Genomic DNA, 23,870 nt, shown 5'->3' with positions numbered 1-23,870 from the left:
TAAATATCCCAGCATGCCTTGCAGCTCCACAGTTCTGGCTGCGTGTGTGTTTTACAGTATAGGAGGTACACAGACCACTGGGTCCTCATATCATGTTAGTCTGAGATTCACTGGGCTTCACCATCAGAACGAGCTGAGACTTCGGTTTGCTGCGGATTTATGTGTAATCTGTGACAATCTGTGAACATATTATATCGTATTATTGTAAGTCGTCACCTATCGTGCTGTTCATTCTTTTTTGTGACGATATGGGCACGCCCTTTCTTCTTTTTTCCTACGTTTTCGGTATACGAATAATAATAAAATTGTCTTTACTATTTTGTCTTTTAAACCAGGAATCGTGCATCGTGAAAAAAACACTACAGAAGGCAAGAAAATAAGCAGAAAATAACCACAAACGTGTGCGGTCCAATGCGATAATCCAACCCCCCCGTTCTGTGGTGGTTTGTTATTCCGTGCAGCATCAGAGACATAAACACAAGAAGGCGGGTGGCTGCGAGAGACACAGGGAGGAGGCTGTGGAAGAATTATACACTGATAAGGAGGAAGAGGTGAAGATAAGGGGAGGCACTTTGTGTTTGTTGATGTGTGGGGTTTGCCTGCGACCGGTCACCTACCTCACACCCGGGCAGAGGAGAAACAAGCAGGTATTAACAATTCATTTTGTTTCGACTGTGTCCTCGCCGGCTGATGTCGGGGGCCACGAGGATCCTTAAAAAAATACCCATTACACTAAGTCCCCAGCTCCTTTCACTCCACCGTCTGATCAATGGCAGATTGACAGGTGAATGGTTCCAGGACAGCCAGCACACGTCCAATCAGAGGGCTCCTTAGCAGGGTAGACCCGGACGCCGGTGTCCTCCTATCTGAGGCTGCGGGCCGATCGATGACGGCTCTGCATCATTGATTTGTGTGTTTTTCACTAAAGCGGATCCTTTCGCCGGTGCCCTGATCAATAGCCGCTAATAAAGAGTAGAGTCTCTATAACCCCGCCGCTGCATAGACAATGACATCCCGGCCCCGGCGCTCACGGTGGGATCGTTTTGCAGCCCGTGGACATAGTTTAGCTATCCCCTGCCGTTGGGAATTCATGCAGTCATGTAGGATTCCAAAATGGCGTCAGAAATGGAGGTCACTTCTTCATCACGTCGCTCGTCGACGTGTATGTTCTGAAACAACGTTGGAATTGCTTTTTGCTTTCAAAAAGAACAATCGAAAAAGGGGGGAAGGTTCGAACCAATTAAAACTAGCGTCGGGGAACAACACTTGTACATGTTTATAGATCTCGCTAATGACATAATGATAATAATACGGCTTTTTGAATAAGAACATGCGGCACTATTAATAAGAGCTGATTGTTCCGCGGGGACTAATAAATGACTACAGCACTGGCTCCTATCACCCTGACACTAATAGCGCGGGAGTAAATGCAGCCGTTCCGAGGGAATGAAGCAGGGGTAACTAACTGCACGCCGGCGACAGGGGACACGACAGGGCGACAAGAGATACAAGTAGCCCTGCTTATTGTCCCCTATCCTACATTGTTTCCTGAGCCATAAGCAGCGGTCGCCGTGGCAGCAGCCGGGGTGTTCTCTGTTCTCGCTGACTGATTCCTGGCTCTTACTTGCATCCATAGTCGGCGTCAGACGCCCCCACGTCGCCTCGCATACCTGCCAGCCCCTCCCCCCCGCCACACACACACACTCCCGCAGAGGCCTGTGTGTCCCGTGGTGTGTCCACTCTACCAGAACTGACACTCTCTCTGTCTCTCTCTCTCTCTCTCTCTCTCTCTCTCTCTCTCTCTCTCTCTCTCTCTCTCTCTCTCTCTCTCTCTCTCTCTCTCTCTCATATCTGCATGTCAGTGAAGTGACAGAAATGCTATGCAGCAACCCTGCCGCCTGCAGTTTGCATCGGTAGGAGTGAGCACCTGCTCGTTCCTCTAGCCCTTCACCACCACCCCCTACCCCCCCTCCCCACCCAGCATCCTGCTGATGGACTGAACTGAGGGCACCAGACACACACACACACACACTGGATCCCGTAGCAAGCAGATGATAGCACGCGAGAGACTTAAGACCCGGGGGGGGGGGAGGGGGGGGGAAGGCTGAAGGAAAGATGCTACTGGCCGTCGCTTTGATTTAGAAATATCATGATCAGACACACAGCACAGACGTCTGCCCCAGCAGGCTCATACAAGCTACACTTTTGAACAAGATTGCTCATTGTTGTTGTTTTTGTGTTTTGATGGGTGCTCTGCATGAGTTTCCATCCTTGCTGTAGTATGTCACTATTTATTTAAATTGGCTGAGATATTCACTTCCCCTCCTAAAGGCTGACTTTATGCCAAATTAAATCGTTTCCTATGTGTTATTTACCTACGGCCCTGCTTTAGTTTTGTTTCCGTTACTTTTCAAATAAAATGTTCTATTTGCATGCTTGCAAAAGCATTAGGACATCCTGTAGCCAGTAGCGTGCTGTCTTCACTGATTAACACCATTAATCCATGGTTTTCCCTCTACATATCTGCTGACATCACATAATATAACATTATTATCCATATAAATTCAGCAGTTAACTGTCATTTCCGTTATGACGGCGTTTGGCCATCATAAATAGGTCGATGGTATAAATCGAGAGCTGTGGGTGACGCAGAATGTGTTTCTTCTTTTTTTTTTTAATCGCTTTCATTCCCGAGCCTCATTGCAATATTTCTAATCACCCCCCACGTAAAAAAACGTGTATTTTCTGCTGCGCACACCTTGAGCTGCCCCCGCCTCCGTCTCCTTGGGAACCGCAGGTAAAAACACGGAATGGAACCGGGAGGAGCGTCAGGCCTGTCGCGCGCCCCCATCTGTCGCACAGGAACGTTTGAAGGAAGCGCGGCGTCGTCTTGTGCTCGCGCGGCCCGTTTGTTACATCGGAGGCAGAGAGAGAGAGCGAGAGCGAGAAAGAGAGAGGGAGGGAGGAGAGCGAGTGCGCAAGTAAGCCACATCATCGGCAGAGCAGTAGCACCAGCGGCGGCCGTGGCGTCAGTGCATCTGTGAGCCTTCGAATCGCCTGTCTCATTCGAGCTGCCACATTCTCCCGTTACGTTTCCGATTGAGATCTTCCAAGCCCCCGAAGTCTCAAGACATCTTCGGCGTCGCCCCCCACCCCCAAATACTTTTGGAGCTCGACGCTATTCTTAGATCAGCAGTAGGACACTGTTCTTCCGGTCCTCTTTGTATTTACTCCAGTTTATTGAATATTTAATGGAAAATGGCGATCTGCGCTCAGTCCTACGGTATCTTGTGTGTCTTCTCGATCCAAACTATACTCCTCATATGCGTCTCTACACCGACCGCGGGGAGCCACCTCTTCCCCCAGCATTACACGTAAGTAAGCCCGGCATGTGTGCTTGTTACCGGGTTGTGAGCGCAGGACAGGTGGCCCCGGCATCTCTCTCCCCCCGGTAGCGGTGTTAATCACCGTGCGACGGTCGACCGACCCAGCTGCTGTCCTCTGATGTTGACATACAGCCGCCGCTTCCTTCCGAGGCACGGTGCGTCGTCGTGTCCCGGTTTAGCTCGTGTTGTGTACGGTCCGCCTTGTCACCTAGCCTATGTGTCGGGGGGGGGGGGATATGTATCAATTGTGCCCGTGTAGGCTAGGTCGTCCTTTCATCCGAAGCGTTGGATTACTACGTGGCGCCAGGTGGAGACAATGTCTCTGAGAGAATGTGATGAATAGCTCGCGTCTCGTCTATTTGTAGGAAATATACAACGAGAAGACGTTAAGCCAAACGGGTTTGTTTTCATTGGCACGGCAGCTATAACAGTTAACCTATTTACGAGTGATGGATGGCAAAGCTTAAGGCTGAACGAGGTTACTTACAATTGGCGACTCTAAAATGCGTCTAAATCGAACCAAAACAGCACGAAAGGAAATTGAGTTGTTCAATTATTTATCCGGGACACGGTTAAACAATACGATGAGCTGCACCGGTGAATGCCCGGACATCGACCCGATCCCCAGTTGCGCTGGAACTTCTGCCATAGCGTAATTCGTCATATTTTACAATGCAATGAATAGCGAACCTGTGTGTAAATATGGTGCCAACTTTGATGTTATGGATATCTTTATTTCTTTTAACGGACATCCTTTATATACGACCCCAAATGTAGCACTACTACTTTTTCCAAAGAGAGGCTGATATTAAAATGAATGCATCCTCCCTCATGCGTCTTACGATAAATTGGCTTGGCAGTTTTATTATGACCAAGGCTATTGAATTCATCGTGGTGGGCACAAGGAACGATGGGATGTTGAATTGGTCGATTCACCTCATAAATATTTGAACTCAGGACAGAAATAGCAGCCTATTTAGATTACCATTGGTGACCTGTGGAACATTTGTAATCATTGCCGAACCGTCTTCATGACTGGGCTTTATGGGATAGATAAACACTAAAACTTTGCGTCCGTGTTCGGATTTATTTTTCAATAATGAAAAAGAAATGTGAATATAATAGAACTCACTGATAGATTATTTTGACCTTTAAAGAATTATTGTATTTTCCATTTATATGGTTACACCTTCACGGTTTGAATCTATCCACATAGGCCTTTCTCATTTCTTGCCGATTCCTGTCACCAGAACATTTAAATAGAAAAAAGAAAACGACATAGAGTCACAGACTATAGCCTATAATGGGTGTGTGCCTTTATGTCAATCATTATTGCTGCTTGGTTAAATTCTACCTAGCCACTCTACCATGTGTGTGTGTGTGTGTGTGTGTGTGTGTGTGTGTGTGTGTGTGTGTGTGTGTGTGTGTGTGTGTGTGTGTGTGTGTGTGTGTGTGTGTGTGTGTGTGTGTGTGTGTGTGTGTGTGTGTGCGTGCGTGCGTGTGATTGAGTCATATCTTTGTCTTACCTTTTCTGAAATTCTGGTGTGAGTGTTTGTGTACGTGTACATGTGTGTGAGTGGGGCTGTGTGGGTTTTTTCTTCAGTCATTTATTTGAAATTGCTGTTTGGTGAAATTTGGATAAATCAATTGCATGGAAAACACACTTTAACAGATGAAAGCGTTCAGCTTTCACTGCTATTCATCCTTTTCTTTTTTGCATGTCCTTATCAAGTCAGACAAATTTTCCAGATTATTTTAGCCCTTTTCACACATGCAGTCTGAGAGTTAGACGTGGGACGAGGATTTAGAGCACAGTTGCTGGTCACACCACCATGACTCACATAAACCACTTTTATTCTGGAGCAACAAGATGGGATACACATTATAATTACCCTTTAATACACAAAATACAGCATTTTTCTCACTATATGAAAATATTTTTAGAATGAGAGCATATCTGATTGTCTTTGCTGAATGGCAGTTTATTTTGCATAGTGAGACAATTTTTTCCCATGGAGAAATGCTCATCGTTACATCAGTAAAGCCTGTTGGAAAGCAAACTCTGTAAAGTCTACTACATGCTATTGTGTGGATGTCTTTGCTTGATCATAGCGCACATAGAGGTGATGACTGACGTGCACGCCCTCAAAACAGTGCACGCAGAGCTGACCGACAAACGAATGCTGATTGGTTGAGGGACGAAGTATATCCAGTGGAAATATTTGAAGTGAAAACCAGCTGCATAAGCAAACAGAGGGTAGTGCAGGAACTCCCTGAAGTAGTAGTTGGATATTACACAGTTCAGGTGATATGGGATCAGGGTGTATGTTTGTACATGCATCTATTTGTGTTTATCGGATTTTGATGGGCTCCATTCTGTTTTGAACGAGACCTTGTGTAAATCAGACATCTCAAGGGGTTATCAAGCAAGTGCAGCTAGAGACATCTATGAGATACCACTAGTTTGCTGCAGTTGAGTGCCCCCCAATCGAATTTGACCTGTCTCTGAAAAGTTATATGCATTGTGACTCTTTAATGTATTAATTTTTGAGTTTTCTATCTTGAGAAAAAACATGTCAATGGTGTTAAGCAATTTTCCTTTCCAAAATTAATTACATTTTTGAATGTCAAGTAAAGGACAAGTTTGTGTGTGAAACATTTAGCCTGAGACTTCATGGGAAAGACTTAGTTGACAGGACATCTTAAAACATATTTAATGCATAGATAGGAATGGTAACAAATGAATGAGTTCAAAAAACCATAGATAAGGAATGACATTAACCACCTCATGTCATATATATTCTCTAAATTAAGTGTTGCTATTCGTCTGCAAGGTTTAATGCATGAGGACACAACTAAGTTTGCTCTTTAATATAGTGTGCGTGTGTGTGCATGTGCGTGCGTTTGTGTGCGTGTCAGCTGAGGACAGAGGTAATGTCGGTCGGCTCTTACCCCCACTGCTTTCTCCAGCTCTCTCCCCTCACTGTAAGCCAGGTTCTCTCTGACGCCAGGTGACCTTTACATAGTCAGCAGGCCCTCTGAAGCCCGGTTCCTTGCGCAATCCTTTTCCGAGGCCCCCCTGGCTACCCTTGGCTCTATCCTGTCGACCCACACGTATACATGACTGTCTGTTAGTGACGCTCAGGTGAAAGAGACTAGCGTGTAGTTCCTCTAACGGCCTGTAGGTGGTTCACAGACGGTGGCAGCAGAATCACCATCAAGTCAATAGGAAGAATTTGTTTTTGTTGTATTTTTCATCATCCTTTTTGGATCTCCGTGGCTAGTTCATCTTCCTATCATGTATTTCAAGGTCCTGGACGACAATACAGTATTATTAAAAAGTTGAGTTGAAGCTGTAAAAAAAATTGTTTTGGTCATAGTTTAGTGCGAGGCAGCCATTCAAATTCCCAAACTCAATTTTCCAAATGATGGTTTGCTTCCGCTGCTGGTTCCCCCATGTTCTCCCCGAGGCTGCGCCGGCCAGATATCTGGTGATGATTGCAGACACTGTCACTTCCTGGCAGCCCTGGTGCAATTTAATAAATCTGTCCTGTTTCCTTGTCTTCCTAACAAATCTGACATTAAAGGCTGACATTTCCCTGTGTCATCATCATACTGGAGGACAAACGAGCATGTTGCACCACAATTGTTGATTGTAGTGATTATCTATCTGGCCTCGTGTATAGCAATGTAACAGATTCCTTTAAAACTGCAACACAACACAACAGCAAAACTGCTAACAAACTCTGTGAACCTATTTCCTAAGAAAGTGAGTAATCCAGCTGGCTGTAACAGATTTGTCCGCACAGTGGTACATTACCTTTTGGATACGTACATGTTGCAATGTCGAGACCCTGGTGGAGTAGGCTGCTGCTGCTGATTTGGAGAAGAACCTATCCAATGTCTTGAGCCATTAAGTCAATTGTTTCCCAGCAGAAGAAGACATGCAGTGATGGGCTCTTGGAGGTTTGATCTCTTAATTCCAAACTTGGCTCTGTCTTACAGCGATCTGACTGCTTATGGTGCACTTCTGTCAGAGCAGAGCTGCTTTATTACGAAGAATCCTCCCGTTGCTGATCCCAGCCCAGGCAGACATGCCAAGTCTCAACAGGAGCACACCTGCCTCTATATATGTATATATATCTGCATACATAGGGTGGATTTGGTGTATACAGGGGCAGATGCTGACGTTAAACAACTGCCTTAGAGATTCAAATAAATACAAGAACTACATTAAAACGATCCCAAAATAGGAAGAGATTATCTGAATGGCATCAGGAGATAAAGCAAACAAATGAACCTCTAACTGTACATTGATTACATATTTCACTCAATATATCTGCTCCCTGCTCCAGTACCTCTCCTGGCAGGGAATAACTGTAGCCTCGGTTCGACTCTCCCACAGTCTTACTGCAGGGAAAATCAATGTGCATTACTACGCACAGCCAATGGAGCTCTGTTGCAAAGTCAGAAAGGGCAGGTTTAAGGGATTTATGGATGCTGTGTGGATGCCAAGCCCTTTCAATACTGCACTTTAAGATTGAAAAAGACACAGAAGGCGAAATCATCGGTTTTAATTACTTTTATTTCCAATAAAGCCTTCATACACACAACAAACCAGGCACACGAAGATCAGACCTTTCACTGCGATATCGTAGCAGATTTATAATATAGCTCATACATTTTCTTCTTTTTTTTCAGGATGATGCACTGGGCTGGGCGTATTGAGAAGGAGCTGGAAAAGGTTCTCCAGCATGTCACCGGCATACAGCAGATGAGATCGGTAAGTCGACCTTTAAAGTGTGTGTGTTGTCGCTCAAAGTTATATGCATTAGCAATGTAAAAAAAAGGCAGCGTCCCTTGGCCGAATCCCATCCTTACGAGGGAATGTCCATTCAATCACCATCTAGAGATAAGATAAGGATGAAAGTATGCGTGTGTCTGTGTGTGTGATGAGTAATGTCAACTTCTTTCCTTATTTTTCCATATTGTTGCGTATGTGTGTGTGTCCGGCATGTGTGCTCTAAGCATGGAGCAGATGGTCAGAACAGAGTGTGACTGACAGCTGTTGGACACGTTTCCTGCCGTGTGTGCGTGTGTGCGAGCGTGCGTGTGTGTGTGTGTGTGTGTGTGTGAGGGGAAGCGTTCACCGGGCTTCCAGGCCTTGTAACGGACCCTGAGATAAATGCCTTGTTATTGCTGTGTGGCTGAGTGTGATTCAGGAAACCGGGGAGGAGCCCCGGGCTGCTCTAACGCTCGCCGTAGCCGTGGTTAATGTGACGGCCATTATCTGTGGCGATGACGTTGATGAATCCTGTGGGGGAGATAGCTGTGGGATGGGGCCTGCCGCCACTAAAGGGTTAATGGGCGCCTTTGTTCCGTCCCGGAGCCGGAGCTTCTGTGCTACGTGTGTTTTATTGTCTGCCGTTGGCATGACGATGGGGAGGCTGAGGCTGGGAGATGAAGATAAGGAGATCTACTGCGATCATCCCAACAACTATCAACAACCAAAACGGGGAGGGTTGAATTTATTGTAAATATCAGATCGTTCACTGTTTATTTTAAGTGGGCCACCCAGATAAACGACTGACATTTACGAAGTTGGTTATCTCAAATTCTTACCACGGTTTATTGAATAAATGACCGTAAAACCCCTGTTTTATTTATTTGTTGGTCAGTGTAGCAGGTCCATCCTGTTGATCTCTTGTGTCCATATGGTTGTGTGTGTGTGTGTGTGTGTGTGTGTGTGTGTGTGTGTGTGTGTGTGTGTGTGTGTGTGTGTGTGTGTGTGTGTGTGTGTGTGTGTGTGTGTGTGTGTGTGTGTGCGTGTGTCTCTCTACGTCCCAGTCTGACAGTATAGCAGGTGTGCAAGTACATTTATCACGGGCCCAAACAGGAGTCATCACAGGGTGTGCTAAATGGCCCTACATGCCTCGAAAACCCATTTTCTAAATGGATGCCTCTCTCTTTACGTGTGTCTGATATAAATCTTCCTAGGGCTATGCTGGCTGGTAGCATGATTGGCTCCATGTGCGTCCCTTCTCCTTTCATGCACACATTATTCGCACTGAGAAAAAATATTTTTTCTTACAGTGTTTTATATTGGAGAGGAAGTGTGGAACTGGAATGGGTGTAATGTGGTCTATTTCCGTTTGCCTTGTTTAAGACATTTTAAGTTCGGTATCTGGTCAAATATGGTAGCACAACACTGCCAAGTACAGATTCAGACCCCTATTTATATTAATACAACTGGACTTCAAATACGGACCAAAAAACACAGTTTCCTGACCACTTTTGTGCACATTATTCAGCCAATCTTTCGATGGGTGAGAGAGTGATTGTTGGCAGCTTTATGGAGGAGCAGCCAGGAGAAGGGAGTGGCTGGGTTTGGAGTGGCCAAGGAGGATTCGCTGAAAGAATAGCCAAACAACGAGTTGACAATGGAGATGGATGTTCCGGATGTTTTCCACATACATCACAGTCAAGATGTTTGTATTAAAAAACGACTGAAATGATCAAGCGAACGTGCTGCACCCGAGGAGGGGACTTTGATGCTGTTTTCCTAGATATTAAAGCTGCATTCAGCAGCACTTTTTTTGTAATCATAGAAAACGGACCAATCTGGGTGATGGAAATCAGATCCTCTGTCAGACGTCCCAAAAGACAGCGGGACCCCGGGCGAACGGAGATTTGATTCGGTGATGATGATGATGATGAACTTCCGAGCGGTGCTCGGCGGGGGACATTGGAGTGGTCCGCCATGCGCACGCGCGATCCAGCGACCATGTGCTGGTCTAATTGAAACACATGGCTACTCTCTGGGCTGTTGTGGTTTGCTTTACCACATTGGAAGCACTCATCTGAATGTGTAATTGTCATTAGTGTGGTAGCTGCTGTGTTTAATTTACGCTAGAAACGCATCGGCGGATGCTGACATTACCCCCCACCTTCCGCCGGCGTCGTCGCACTGGTTAAGTCGGTGGAACACCTAGTTAGTCATGTGTTGCAAAACACATGCATGATGGGACACTCCCAATAATGCGTCACACGCACTCGTGCACAGGGACGCTTTAGCAGCAGGTTTGTGCAGTCACACGATTATGAACGAACACACACGCACACATACATGCCCACACACACAGGGTGGGATAGATATATTTTTATTTAAAGAAATCAGCTTTGAATCGTTTTATTCAGAGACATGTTGACACGGATGTCTCAATACACTACCACGCCCCCTTTTAAAGACTATTTTAACACCCTTTATCCTGTTTGCCTCGCCCCCCCCCCCCCCCCCCGGACCACTCAGGGAACACGTGAAGCCCCACCTAGTACACACAGAGTGCAGCGTGACATCACGGGTCCCAGCTTACAGCCAAACAAGCCTTTGCTCATCGGAAGTCAACCTGCCGCCCCTCCCCGGATGCGTGCGCTCGACTGATGCCAGGCTACAGCTGTGCGTGCGCCCTCGCGTGCGCCGCTGTGTGTGGTTTCCTACGGTCAAACACTCCATCAACCGGCTTTGCGGCCGCATGCTGAGAGCAGATTTATCTCCAGCAAACAGAGGCGCCCCTTAGCCACCCCCCCCCCCCCCCCCGTCCGTAGTGTGCGCACGAGAGTGTGAGTGTGTGTGTGGTTAGGTTGGGCGGTTATTTATTTTTCATGTGCATATTCATTCGGCGGAGTTGTTGGACCTGAAAGCAGCAGTGTTGCTCTGAAGAAGGCATTGTCTGGGACTATATAATTGATGAATTCCTGTCTTAATTCCTTTGCCTGCTACAGGAGGAAGAAAGGCACTGTGCGTCAAAAACAGAAAACTAGCTGTGAGCAGTAACGCTGTATGTGTCCACTGCATGCATCCAGCAATGGCGTAGCAATGTATCAATGCTCACAACTATTTCCTACTCTATGACCTATGATCTATGACATTTTATGGCCACTGAAGTTGTCAATTTTCTAGATTGCGATTGCACATTTATGTATGGGGATATCTTCTTTAGACAAACACATTTTTTAACAAAAGTTAAAAAGCAACATGTAACTTTAAACAAAAGTAAAGCAACAGGGAAAAAGGTTTTTTACCATAATAATTATGACTTTCAAGAACTGCACAGTGCGTCAAATAAAGCACATCCAATATTAAACTTAATCTTATCTTATCTTACTTTCCTTGAACGGAGATTTATTAAAAATAGTACTGCAGTCCAATATTCAAGCCTTTTTCCTCTGCCATATGAGGGCAGATAGAGTTGTATGAATAGCGAACAGTTGTTCTACTTATACTGTTTGGAGCTTACCCTTTTCTTTGAGGAACAGGCTTGCCCCAAGCCAAGTCACCCACCACAAACACACGTATCTCTCTGAAAGGTCTCTGCTGGATTTACTCTATATCGCTGACTACCACAAATGTTCCATAATCTGTCTCAAATGCCCAATGCTGTACTAAAAACACCCATTCCTCATACCCCTCACACACACGCTCACACACAATGCGGAAAGACGTGCCTTAACTTCCTGAAACTAGCCAGACCCTACTCATACAAACGCACGTGGTGCACACACACACACACACACACACACACACACACACACACACACACACACACACACACACACACACACACACACACACACACACACACACACACACACACACACACACACACTCAGTGGGCCATGGTGTAATGGCTGATCAATGTAATAGGTTCCTTGATTTAATAGCTCTTACCCATGTAGACAATTTACAGGAAGAGTTGAGTGTTCGTCCTCCCAGTGTGAGCAATTGCCTTTAAAGGAGAGAGAGAGAGAGAGAGAGAGAGAGAGAGAGAGAGAGAGAGAGAGAGAGAGAGAGAGAGAGAGAGAGAGAGAGAGAGAGAGAGAGAGAGAGAGAGAGAGAGAGAGAGAGAGCGAGAGCGCGCTCTGGCCCGCTCTCCCCCGCTCTCCCTCTCCCCATCACCTCATCTCCCCCTCCCCACAGCTCAGCCCTCCTGCTTCAACCCTGAACGTTACACACTAACAGCCTGTTATCTGGCTGCTGGATTCATTACAAGCTATTTTTGCCATCTAAAGTTTCTTATCAGGCTGTAGTTTACGGCACTCTGCCTTTCTTCAGTGATACCGCCGGTCACGACCATCCATGACTTGTATCACCTTGTAAACTAGGCTCGTCTTTGGAGTATCTTTGTGTGTTTGAGTTTCTGTCTCAATTCGTGTGGAGTGCATTTGTATTTGAAAGTGGTGTGTCTGAAAGATTCGGTGTTACCTTAAAGTGTATGGTAATTTTAAAGTTCCAGAATGCCACCTATTGTCAAACTGTTTTATAACCGCAAAGCATAGTTATCTCGCAAACTGGACTGGCCTACTTTCTCAAACCTATTCCTATTTTTGGGACTTTTTTTTTTCACTTCAGCTGATGTCTAAACAAGATGTCATCACTACAATATTTTGTGTAAAGCACATCTTTTGAAATGTTAAAGCCCCATATCACCCACTTTAGACTAATATGTTGTTAGACTGCATATAACTACAATTAATTGAACAGCTATTGTTATTCAATTAGGATGTTGAAATCAACTGGGTTTTCTTTTGTGTCAGATTCCCTGTTTTTTTTAAACTTTTTGTTGCTTATTTAAGCATTGTACTGTGTTTTTACATCGATAGTATATTATCTCGCCTTATAATGGATATATCAGAGCAAAACAATATATTATATGATCAGCAATCGTGTATACAGTCACTAAACCATCGTGCTATGGTTTATGTCCAAGAATAAACTCCAATAAATCAGTAAGCCATACACGTGTGTCGGATTGAAATAAATTGGATAGCTTATTGTTTATAATAGACTGATAACAAAATAATGACTCTTGCTGTGCATAAACATAGTCTATGCTTGCTATTCATCACCTCATCACTCATCACCTGTGCTTCAGACCTTGGTGGCACGTGTTCTCATTAATTCTGGGGCCAAGCCAAACAAGTCAAAACAACTCCATTACAGACATTTTGTCCAAATAAAGACTACGAATAAAAATGGGGATCTTATCATCTTAATGTTAGTAAATGTCTTGCTGATCAAAGGAAAAAGTATAAATGACAAGTCTGCATAGGCTGTTTGTGTCAATAAGTGAATATAACTGACACTTCACAACATATATGACACAGCTGATGCTATTGAGCGTTTGAGTCGAGATCTTTTTGGAGGCTCATATGCAGAGCCATCCGCTGGATTCCTGGCGTCAGCAACCCTTGCCAAAGTGCCCCAGAGCAAGGAACTACACCTAACCAACCACTTTGCGTAATCAATAAAGTGCTGCACTTCCCAGTTCCCAGTCACTAGGCAACTGGGAATGTATGTTATTCACACAGAAATCAATATTCATTCATCTGAATTAGGGCCCGACCGATATTGATTTTTGATTGCAGATGCCGATTATTTTCAGAGAAAAATTACGATTACGATTTAATCGGCCGATTAAAAAAAACAAACAAAAAAAACAAAAAAAAACAAACATATAAAACGTAGTTTTTGATACCTTAAATATACTTTAAACATCTTTGACGAATATGTGAATTGAATGCAGAATCTTTGAGTGTTTTAGAATACATTTACAGTCAAAAATGAGTGTAATGTAAAATGTAAAAGAAATAACTAACTCCCAATGTGCTGCGCTCGTGAGCAGTGACTAACACGTGCGTGCTGAGCAGTATGGTCTCACCGTTAGAGTCTACAGTATAACTACTTAACATGGCCTGGGACCTAAAGAAAAACAGGCACAACATGCTCAAACAATGCGTCTTGTGTACATTGGTGAGGTGAGCGCGCAGCTGCCTGAGCGAGCGTGCTTTCATGTTGTACGGTAAAATTCAATCTCCTCTTTTTTACTCCAGCTAAAGTTGTTAGTTAGCAAGGCGAGTAGGAGCGCAATCTGCAGGGTACTAAGCGCAATAACATTAAAAAAAAAAAAATCGGTTGTAATCGGCTTCTTTTTGGCCGATGCCGATTATTTTCAAAAAGGCTATAATCGGCCGATTAAATCGGCAGGCCGATGTATCGGTCGGGCCCTAATCCGAATATTTCCTAATGAATTCAACAATCCATCTAAGGTCCATTTCATTGAACTGTATAGAAAGATAGCTTAAGACTAAAAAAAATCATTAAAAATTAAGTTTTGAGATTAACTAACAACAGAGGAAATCGATCTGCCCCTTCTTGATGCAAACACTTTTTTGAAGGACAAACAATTAGAATGTCAAAGTTATTAGAAAACATTAACATCAACACATGATACCTGCAGAGCTGTATCATGCCTTGATATTTAACATTTGTCACGTGAACTTGTGATCACAAACTTCTTTATTTGTAACTTTTGTTTTACATAATTAATTTAAGTCGATGATTGGATCACACCACACAAACTCATTTGGGTGATGGGCCCTGATAATCCTGATTGGTGCTTCCCTGGATGGGGGAGAGAGAGAAAGGCTTTACACTGGGCTACATACGGACAATGCAGCATTAGTCCTATACGTCAAAATAGGATTAGCAATCCGCTGAGCCTCAGCCCTGTCAGAGGAAGATGCTTAATTTTGTCTACACTGCATATTCTTGTCTTTGTTCCCCTCCTTCACTCCACACTGCTCTTTGATTTGTCGGCTTGGTGTGTGTGTGTGTGTGTGTGTGTGTGTGTGTGTGTGTGTGTGTGTGTGTGTGTGTGTGTGTGTGTGTGTGTGTGTGTGTGTGTGTGTGTGTGTGTGTGTGTTATTGAACGTGTGTGTGAGTGTATGTGTGTATTTCTGAATCTGCAGTTGTGTTAATGCACACATGGATTCCTTGTCATTTTATGTTTGTTACAATGAAAGCGAGCCATGTCTGTTTTTCTTCAAAGCTCACTGTTTTTGACAGAATAGGGGGATAAGGGAAAGTGGAAATTGCCTTACCTCCTTCTAAACTGAGGCACTTCCCCCTACAGTGGGCTGGTAATATGGAGTGGCATGGCGCCCTGGAAGACTCCAGGTGTAGTGAAGTGTTTTATTCATTTCAGTGCAGGGGTGGTGATGCTCGGGCCCGTTTTGAAGGCTGTAGGTGGAATACATTTTGGTGTGGGAAAACTGTATTTATGTCTTTTTTTCTGCATGGGCCTTTTCTTGTGGTATTTTAATGTGGTGTAGAATGGCGCTTTAGCCGTTTGGCACTCTGCTGCTCTCTCTTTGAATCACACTTCTGAGCATTTCTAATTGGCTTCCGCAAGGATGTTGCTGTGTCTCAGACATACAACAGCTGCAGAGAGAAAAAAGGGACAAAAACGTACATTATATTTTTAATCCACATACCACAAAATATATTTGTGATGTTTTATCTTGTCAGAGCTACTGACTGCTGCCCTGTTTGCCTAAGGTCCTCAGCCGCAGTAGCTCTGGACGTTCTCTACTTCCTGTGTGATCTTAAAGAGGAGCTTCACTCCTGCATCGTCTGTCCCCGCCCCACTTCTTCAGCTTCCAGCTGGACCGGCTCTCATCTCCGCCTCTGGCCTCCTTCCCGGGGCCCGTTGTTTGATGGGATTTATGCTCCAGCATTACAATTGCGGCAATGCTCATACACGCACACTAAAACTGATGTGCATTGCCACACAATAACAAAGTGCAGACACACACAGGCAGCTCACCATAGTATAGACACATTCACACGCTCAGCAATGGTGTGTGCGCGTTAATCACACGGGAGGAGACACGCACACGCGCACACACACACACACACGCATCCAATGACAGACTCATCGTTTGGCAAAACATTTGCGTCTGGTCTGCTTCAAAACAATCCCTCATACCTTTGTGTCTGCAAATATCTCTCTCTATAAACACCCGACAAATTTGTGCTTGCGGGTAATTGCCTGTTTTTGGCATTAAAAGTTGATATGATAGTCGAGACTGTGCAGCACCGATTTCTGGACTTTGTAAAGGGCACCTTGAAACTCATTTCCAACACATTCATATGATTAGATTCTGAGACAAACTAGCAGAATGCCATTTGTCATCGGTGGGCTCCAATGATGGACCTTTTTCATTAGGGAACAAATAGGTGCAGCTCAGAACATGAACTTTGGGTCTGTTTGATTTGGGTATGGCAGTAAACCAGTATGGGCACCACTACTAAAGTCAATATACATTGACAATGCTAGTTCTGCTACAGACGTCGATAAAAACCGACCTAATCTTAAAACTACAGCAACAGGAAAATAGTTTTACCTTCTATTGACGATCAGTCTAAATAAGGTCCATTGCCGATCTTTGTGGATACACACAAAAATTCAACCGCTACCTATCATAAACTAGATGGATTAGATGTATAGTTGAGTTTGACCGAAAATATCAGAGATAGTACATACCAACATATAGTTCTCCCCTTTTCCCCCGAGATGAAACCTTAACTATATTTGTTGAATTTGTGCTGTTATGGTAGGCTAATACACAAGTAGTTAATTGCTTTGTAATTACGTCATTACACATAGCTGCTGATTATACTGGAAAAGGCTCAGGCTCCTTAAAGTGACAGCAGCTTTTTAGACAGCTTGTTTAGAAAAAGATTAGATCAGCAGCATTATTAGATCCAACTGGATAGTTTGATTCTGTGTATTTAAAAACCTTCCTTAAATACAGGGTGACAGTGCTTTGGAATCCAAGTGTTATTATTAGTTAACTTAAAGTAATGCATTTTGACGATCATTTGTTTCGTTTTCTGACCAAAATATTTGTTGTATATAACACCCTGTTATTACCGTCACAAAGACACTAGTGATATTTAATTACATAGAGGCTCATATTTGGTAGCACGAATAAAAATGATATCCTTGTCTAAATTGGTCTATCTCAAATAATAATTTTTCGTGAACTTTGTTTGACATTTTATTTGGGTTAACGGGATACAAGAAAAAAAGGATCTCTGAATCCACTTTGATGGCGTTAAACCATACTTTACATGAAATCTCCTGCCGAATGAGGAAAGCCTGCACAAGACACAGGGATGATCATGGTATTGTGGTAGCATGTCATGTGATATCCGTCCCACAAAGAGAACATCCTCGCTGTAGGACTGTAGCGTCCGCGGTTGCTCCAACGCGAACTGCAGATGGCTGAACGCATTCAGCGGCACTCTGTTTGGCCTAGGGGCGGATTAGCTCCTCATTGTCATGTGTGGATGTGCTTTCCATGTGTGTCTCCCCCAGCATGTTCAGGGCTGGCTCTGGAGTGGAGTTTGAACAACTCTGTACAGTTTCCACGGTAACGTCAAGCTGTAATTTGGGTCCAGCAAAGTGTGGACTTTTGAGAAATAGGAGTCGACAAGACATCCCGCGGTGTGGTCGGTGCACTTCCATGTTTTTTTATTTAGTGCTATACGTGCGTTTTTTCGGAATGCGAGTATGTGCCCGCCCGTTTGTGTGTGAGTGTGGTGGTGTGTGGTGGTGTGTGTGTACCCGTGTGTGTGTGTTTGTTTGATGTGCGGACCATCCAGCTCATTTCACACACAGACCGACATCAAAGGCAGCGTTGTATTAACCCGTTGGTGGGGTCGCACCGCGTGCCATCACCAATTTCACATCCTCTCTGCCTCACCAGCACCAAACTTACACAGCCATTCATATTGAAATGAACTATGGAGCATTGGAATCGCTTTCCTCTCACTGGGAGATAGAACTTCAAAAGACTAGAGATACATATACATATATATATATTCCCATCTGGTGGCTGTGATGTGGCCGGCCGTCCCTGGGGTTCACGGTGGAGTGGAGGTGTCTTGTGTCCTCCTGAAAAGCGCGCAGGTATCATGTTTTTCTTATTAAAACGGGTCGAGTGATTTTCCATTACAGCCGGCTAAAACAAAAGCCGCCTCCCTCTCTTGTTGATTAGACACTGCAGAGATGATGTCACCGGCACACTTCGGTTTGGGAACGCACGAGAACGTACGCGCACGTGTTCGCACATCTTAACACAACACACACACACACACACGCACGCGCGTGCACACACACACACACGCACAAGCACGAACACATACACACACATGCGAGTACACACACAACTTAAACACACACGTAAGTGCAAGGTCCAAAGCACATTACACCCTCCAAAAGACAACCGCACATGACATATGGTGCGGCTCTTAAATGCTTTCTTGCCATATTGTTTTTTTCCCCCTGGCCTCTAAGTGTGTACAGACATTTGCATGTCAAATGTTTTATTTATACAGTTTAGATTGAACAGAAGTACCTCCGCCTGTTACAGCCTATCTGTGATTTTCACATTTCCACCTCGTCTTGGGGGCTAATTTAATTTCATATCACATGTATTGATCTGGCAAACTTCAATTTCCTGCGGAGGCGTGATTGTGCCGCACTAGGGCGGTCACAAGGCACGCCAGCGTCGCTGATGAAGGCCGTGATGAAGATGGCGGGGAGGAGTGTTCGCCGGTAATGATTTCCACGGGTGATTGCCGATGTGATGGGTCCTCTAAGTTGATGATGATGGTGGTGGTGGTGGTGGGGGGGTGGCGTGGGTGGTGTGCCCGGAGATGGTAGGAAGTCATTTAGGGCCGCTGTGTCGTACCTTGTACATGCATGTACAACCAGGGAACATAATGTCAGGCCCGGGCGGCCCTGCTTGCCCTTGTTGGTATTTCAGTAATAAGACCTGCCTCTTCCACCGACCCCTCAAGAAGTTGTTAGATCACTCATTGGCTGGAACCCTGGGCTAGTTGAGGAGTCTGCTGGTGCTCCCACATGTTTCTGCACTTATACCCAAAATGCCGTGCGGCGTGGACCTGCTCTCTGCTCACGCACTCAAAACGTTTTGGACGTAGATGTGAGCTAACCCACGTTGTGCCGTAGAGATGCACACACGCACGCACACACACACTTGCAAACAAGCTTGCACTCACGCACACACAAAAGCACGCAGGCACACATTCTGATGTGTTTATCATACTCGTATTGATGTTATTTAAAATGAGAAATCTCACAACACTAACTTAAAAGAATAGCAGCTGTTATGGAGAACATAAGTGAAGATTTGCAAAGGCTCTGTTTGTTATTATTGCCGGATTGTCCTTCTGGACAATGCGGCTTATCCGATTTGTCTGGCTTAAGGTCGTGTTGTGATTACAAATGGAATGTGTAATTCCAAGATGAAATTCAATTACAAATTTTTTATTGAATGTCAAGAACCAAAAAGTTAAATGGAATTGTTAAATAGAAAAAAATCAGCAAAATAAATACTTCAGACACACTTCATCTTCCCGTTTGCCCATAACTCATTCATTAGCATTTAGTTATTGATTGAACAAATTATTATCAAACATGTAAATACGTTTGTAGTTGATTAACTAGTGTGCGGCCTACCTGCCTTCCAAATGGACTGTTCAAACTGGTTGTAGGAACTATCCATCATACGTTGGGGTGGGAACTCCGACTTGAGATCTCGCGTTATGATGGCTAATCAACATCACACCTGGGCCTTTTAAAATAGCACTTATTAATCATCTTAAAATGTACATTCATGTTTTGTTAAAGGACTTCATCACTTACTGAAGGATTATTAATTAATGTTTCGTAATGATTAGTTCGTCATTAACTGGAGGATTATTAACGTATGTGTTGCTAATAAATTCATCTTTTAACAAAAGCTTATGATGAATTATGACTGAACGTTATCAAGTATTACCCATTTCTTTACATAATGCGTTTGCTTATACTTGCGGGGAAATCATAATTCCTTAATCTGCAATTAACGCATCTAGGACATGGGCTTCCCCTTACCCAAAGAAATACATTGAAATTTAACGGCAATCGACATTACTTCTATACCCCTTTTTCTATGAGAGCTGGCCTGCCACACATGTAAACAACAGCAATACATATCGATTTGGCCTTTGTGATATGACATTTAGTAAAGTAACTGCACGGTTTTTCATTGTTAATTTGCCCACAAATTCCGTAATGGCCGACGCACATTAATTCCCCAGATTGCCATTTATTACACTCGTGGGCAGAATCGGTCCAACAGCGTTATTTGGACTAATGGTAACTGGTAACGGATGCCTTAGTTAATCCGGGCGAGAGATTACGATGGCTTGATCAACCAGGCAGGCCTGAGTTTTCCGTGAGAATGTTGTTATCTAACATTTTCCCCTAAAATGAGAAGGGGCTGTTCGATGTCTAAAATCAGATTGCATTTGAAGTCTTTGGTGATATTATTAAAGACTTGGCAATCTAAAGATCAGATAACAAACTGTACTGGAGAACTTGCTTTCAGTCTTATCCGCCCGTGATCTTTGTTCTTCATCACAACAGTGACTTTTTTTATTGGGATGAGCGGGCAGGTTAATACACAGTCAGTCAACATGAAGGGCATCATTGAAGCGCATATACATTCCCTTTAGTATTTTTCTCAAAATAAATCACAGAAAATAATTGGTTTGAACTTTGAATGAAATTGCGATGGCTGTTGAAGCGTCAGAGGATTCTCACTCAATAATGTTGTAGGGACCCTGCCAGTGTAGCACCTGAAAGACGACCTCAACTTACAACAACTGGTTTCACTGTGATCCTCCTATTTTATGTGGATCAATGTTTTTATTCAGACAGAATGTTTTTATGTAAAAGGCAGAGGGAAGTCAAGATTTGTGTGTGTTTTTGTACATATTCACAGTATGAGAAAGGAGTAGGAGTACTTGTGTTGGTGAGTGAGTGGGCTTGCAGCTGTTACAGATAAATATTAGGCTTTTTGACTGGCCTGCACTGTATGAAAGGGATACATCTCTTTGCTCTGGATTGGATTTATTGTCCATTTCTTGTAAAACAGATCTGTGAATGAGATGAGTGAGGCTTAAATCTAAATCGAACTCACTGCCAATAACCAGATGAATTGAGTTTGTACCTCATACATTTCTTCTACTTTTGATGCGAAATGTAGTCAGACAGAAGGATGAGGCTACTACCTGTACTCACTGAAAAAATTATAGAGACCTTCTATTCTTACCAACAATAACCGTCCTTTTGTGGAGCGCGACAAAAAAGTGGCTTTCAAAAGGGAATGACTTGTTGGAGGTTGGAATTGAATCGATCTCTGCGAAGCGGTTCGCCTGTTTGGTTAGTGCGTTTTTGGGTCAACAGTGACTGCACGTCGTTTCAACCTGTGCACTACAGGCTCCTGTTGATAACATAAAGGTCATGTGACTTAACTCTGACGTTACCCTAGACCTGACCAACCTGACACTCATCATCCATCCAAACTTCAGTCCGGCCTCGCCACAATACAGTCTGCACGAGTTGCGTCTTTGCTAATGAAGACGCGTACATGCGGTCCGTCCGTGTTGCACTCAAGGCCGATATATGCTCTGTTTTAGACGTAACGCGTAAGCACGTAGGATACATAACCCCCCCTTGCGCGGTAAAATATCCCCCCTTACGTGCTTAAGTGCGTCGCCCAAAATTCCTTACTATGCGACTAAAACACTCCGGCCCTACGCAGCTCGCAAAGACTGTGATTGGCCAGCTAACCACATCCTTTCAGGAGTCTCACATTTCCGGTTGTTCAGAGTGTGGAAAAAGACCGCTAACCTAAACTTAGCTACTGCTACTCTCGTCGAAAATACTGGAAGTTCATAAATATAAACAAGCCAGCGATTTCCACTTCCACGCCCACAGATTTGTTCGTTGCTCCCCCTACTGTTCTGGCGGAGAATCCCCTTGCAACACGCGCAATCCTTAAGGAACCTTAAAGGAACCGTAAATCAAAACTTGTCTAAAACAAGTCCCTTGTGTAAATTACGTGCTTACGTCTCTGCGTCTAAAACGACCCTAAATTGGCCTTCAGTGTTGCACACTTTGATAACTAACCCGTTGTTGTTTCCGGTTGTTGTGGTTTCAGGCAGGTCTGACATATGTTACAAGCTGAATTTTGCGTTCTGCCTGTATATCGCTCGCGCATCAAAGTCTGCGCTTCCATGCTCCAACAGGCACATGGACCAAATGGTATCCAATAATAATTCAATCAACGATCCATATGCTATGTAGCCTAGTATCTAGTCTATGGAGACTACTTATGATATCATGTTTCTAAACTATGTTGCGGCCAATCGATACTGCATTCTATACCTATATCACTATCGCATTCACTACTCTTGACAGACTTTTGAAAGCGTGTCTGCAGAGGTCGGTGGCTGATGCCGTTTACCTCTTAAGATGTTCAGCAGGTGGAACAAGGTTTTTAATTATGCGAGGCATCATGTATACAAGGAACGAGCTTGGAGATAGAGGAAAATGAAAATAGAGAAGGTAGAGGTGATTGAGCGATAGCAGCTATAGTGTTATAAAGTCAGGAGTGTGTGGGGGTGTGCTCTATATAAAGTGTGTGTGTGTGTGTGTGTGTGTGTGTGTGTGTGTGTGTGTGTGTGTGTGTGTGTGTGTGTGTGTGTGTGTGTGTGTGTGTGTGTGTGTGTGTGTGTGTTTAAAATATAGGCGCAAGCACACACAAATATAGAATGTAGGCATTCTCCTTTTTCTTTTTAAAAAAGGGTACATTTCTGAAGGTATGAATGGAGTCGTCATGGCAGCTGCCGGTTGAGGTGTCCATAGAGGGTGTGTGTGTGTGTGTGGGGGGGGGGGGGGGGGGGGGGTGTAAGAACAGTTTAGTTGAGACTGCCATGTTCCCTCTGCCTAAGCTGCTAGGTGTTGGCAGTGGTAGGTTCCCCATGCTGCACGAGTTGTAAAGTCTTTTTGCCGGTCTTAGAGCTCCCAACAAAAGCAACGGAAAGAAGCATCCAAGTTGACACATTTAACACAAACAAAAGCGGTCCGTCTCAATTTGTCAGAGCATGTACTTTACGGTGAGATGCCGCTTTACAGGTTGTAGGTTTATCATTGATCTTGAAGGCTTTTAAATGGATCGCTCGTTGGCTCATTTGCTCTCGTGCTGTAACGACTGAGCCATGACGCTAGCATGCGCGGCCTTAAAGGGCCAGACCATTGATTTCACACCTTGAGGCTGCCGTTGGGGCGAGTGGGATCGAGGTTTTAAATATTTGTTCCAATTCAATCAATATAAAATAATTGCCAAAAAAGAGCTTCTAGAGATCTCTTTTCTACCGACAGCGTAGGAAAGTGACGTGAAGGAGTTGCAGCTCAGCGTCTGGCCCAGAGCTTCACAGCAACACTTGGTGGACCATTTTTTTAACGTCATTAAAAAATCGACTTCCCGATTACCCCAATGGGAGCCTCGATGTGTAAAATCTTTAAATAGGCAAGTGTCTAATGTGTTCATGTTGAGTCTGCCACTACTCGGTGAACCGCCTCACTGAAATTCACAGCTTTTAGTCACACATGGCTGTCTGAGTCACTGTTACGAGTCGCAGGCCAGGGTTGCAAGTCAACACACAGTTCTAATCTTTCAATGTACTATTTCAGTGTGGGAACGGCTCCCAGTGCTGCATCA

The 23,870-nt window shown here is 44.2% G+C and overlaps 1 protein-coding gene across 3 annotated transcripts in view; it reads left to right on the top strand.

Moving 5' to 3' along the window:
- Positions 1 to 2,874: 2,874 nt before the first annotated feature.
- Positions 2,875 to 23,870, top strand: part of cacna2d2a (calcium channel, voltage-dependent, alpha 2/delta subunit 2a) — a 131,365-nt gene continuing 110,369 nt past the window's right edge. For 2 of the 3 annotated variants that reach the window (XM_030375629.1, XM_030375628.1), the window contains exons 1-2: positions 2,876 to 3,374; positions 8,088 to 8,169. In XM_030375629.1, coding sequence (XP_030231489.1) covers positions 3,259 to 3,374; positions 8,088 to 8,169 — 198 coding nt within the window. In that variant the 5' untranslated portion in view covers positions 2,876 to 3,258. Of the gene's footprint in view, positions 3,375 to 8,087; positions 8,170 to 23,870 lie in introns of all 3 variants that reach the window. The other variant, XM_030375627.1, reaches the window with a different exon arrangement.

This window comes from Gadus morhua, chromosome 13, assembly GCF_902167405.1.
Source record: "Gadus morhua chromosome 13, gadMor3.0, whole genome shotgun sequence".
Classification (NCBI taxonomy): domain Eukaryota; kingdom Metazoa; phylum Chordata; class Actinopteri; order Gadiformes; family Gadidae; genus Gadus; species Gadus morhua.
This window is presented reverse-complemented; position numbering and strand designations above follow the sequence as displayed.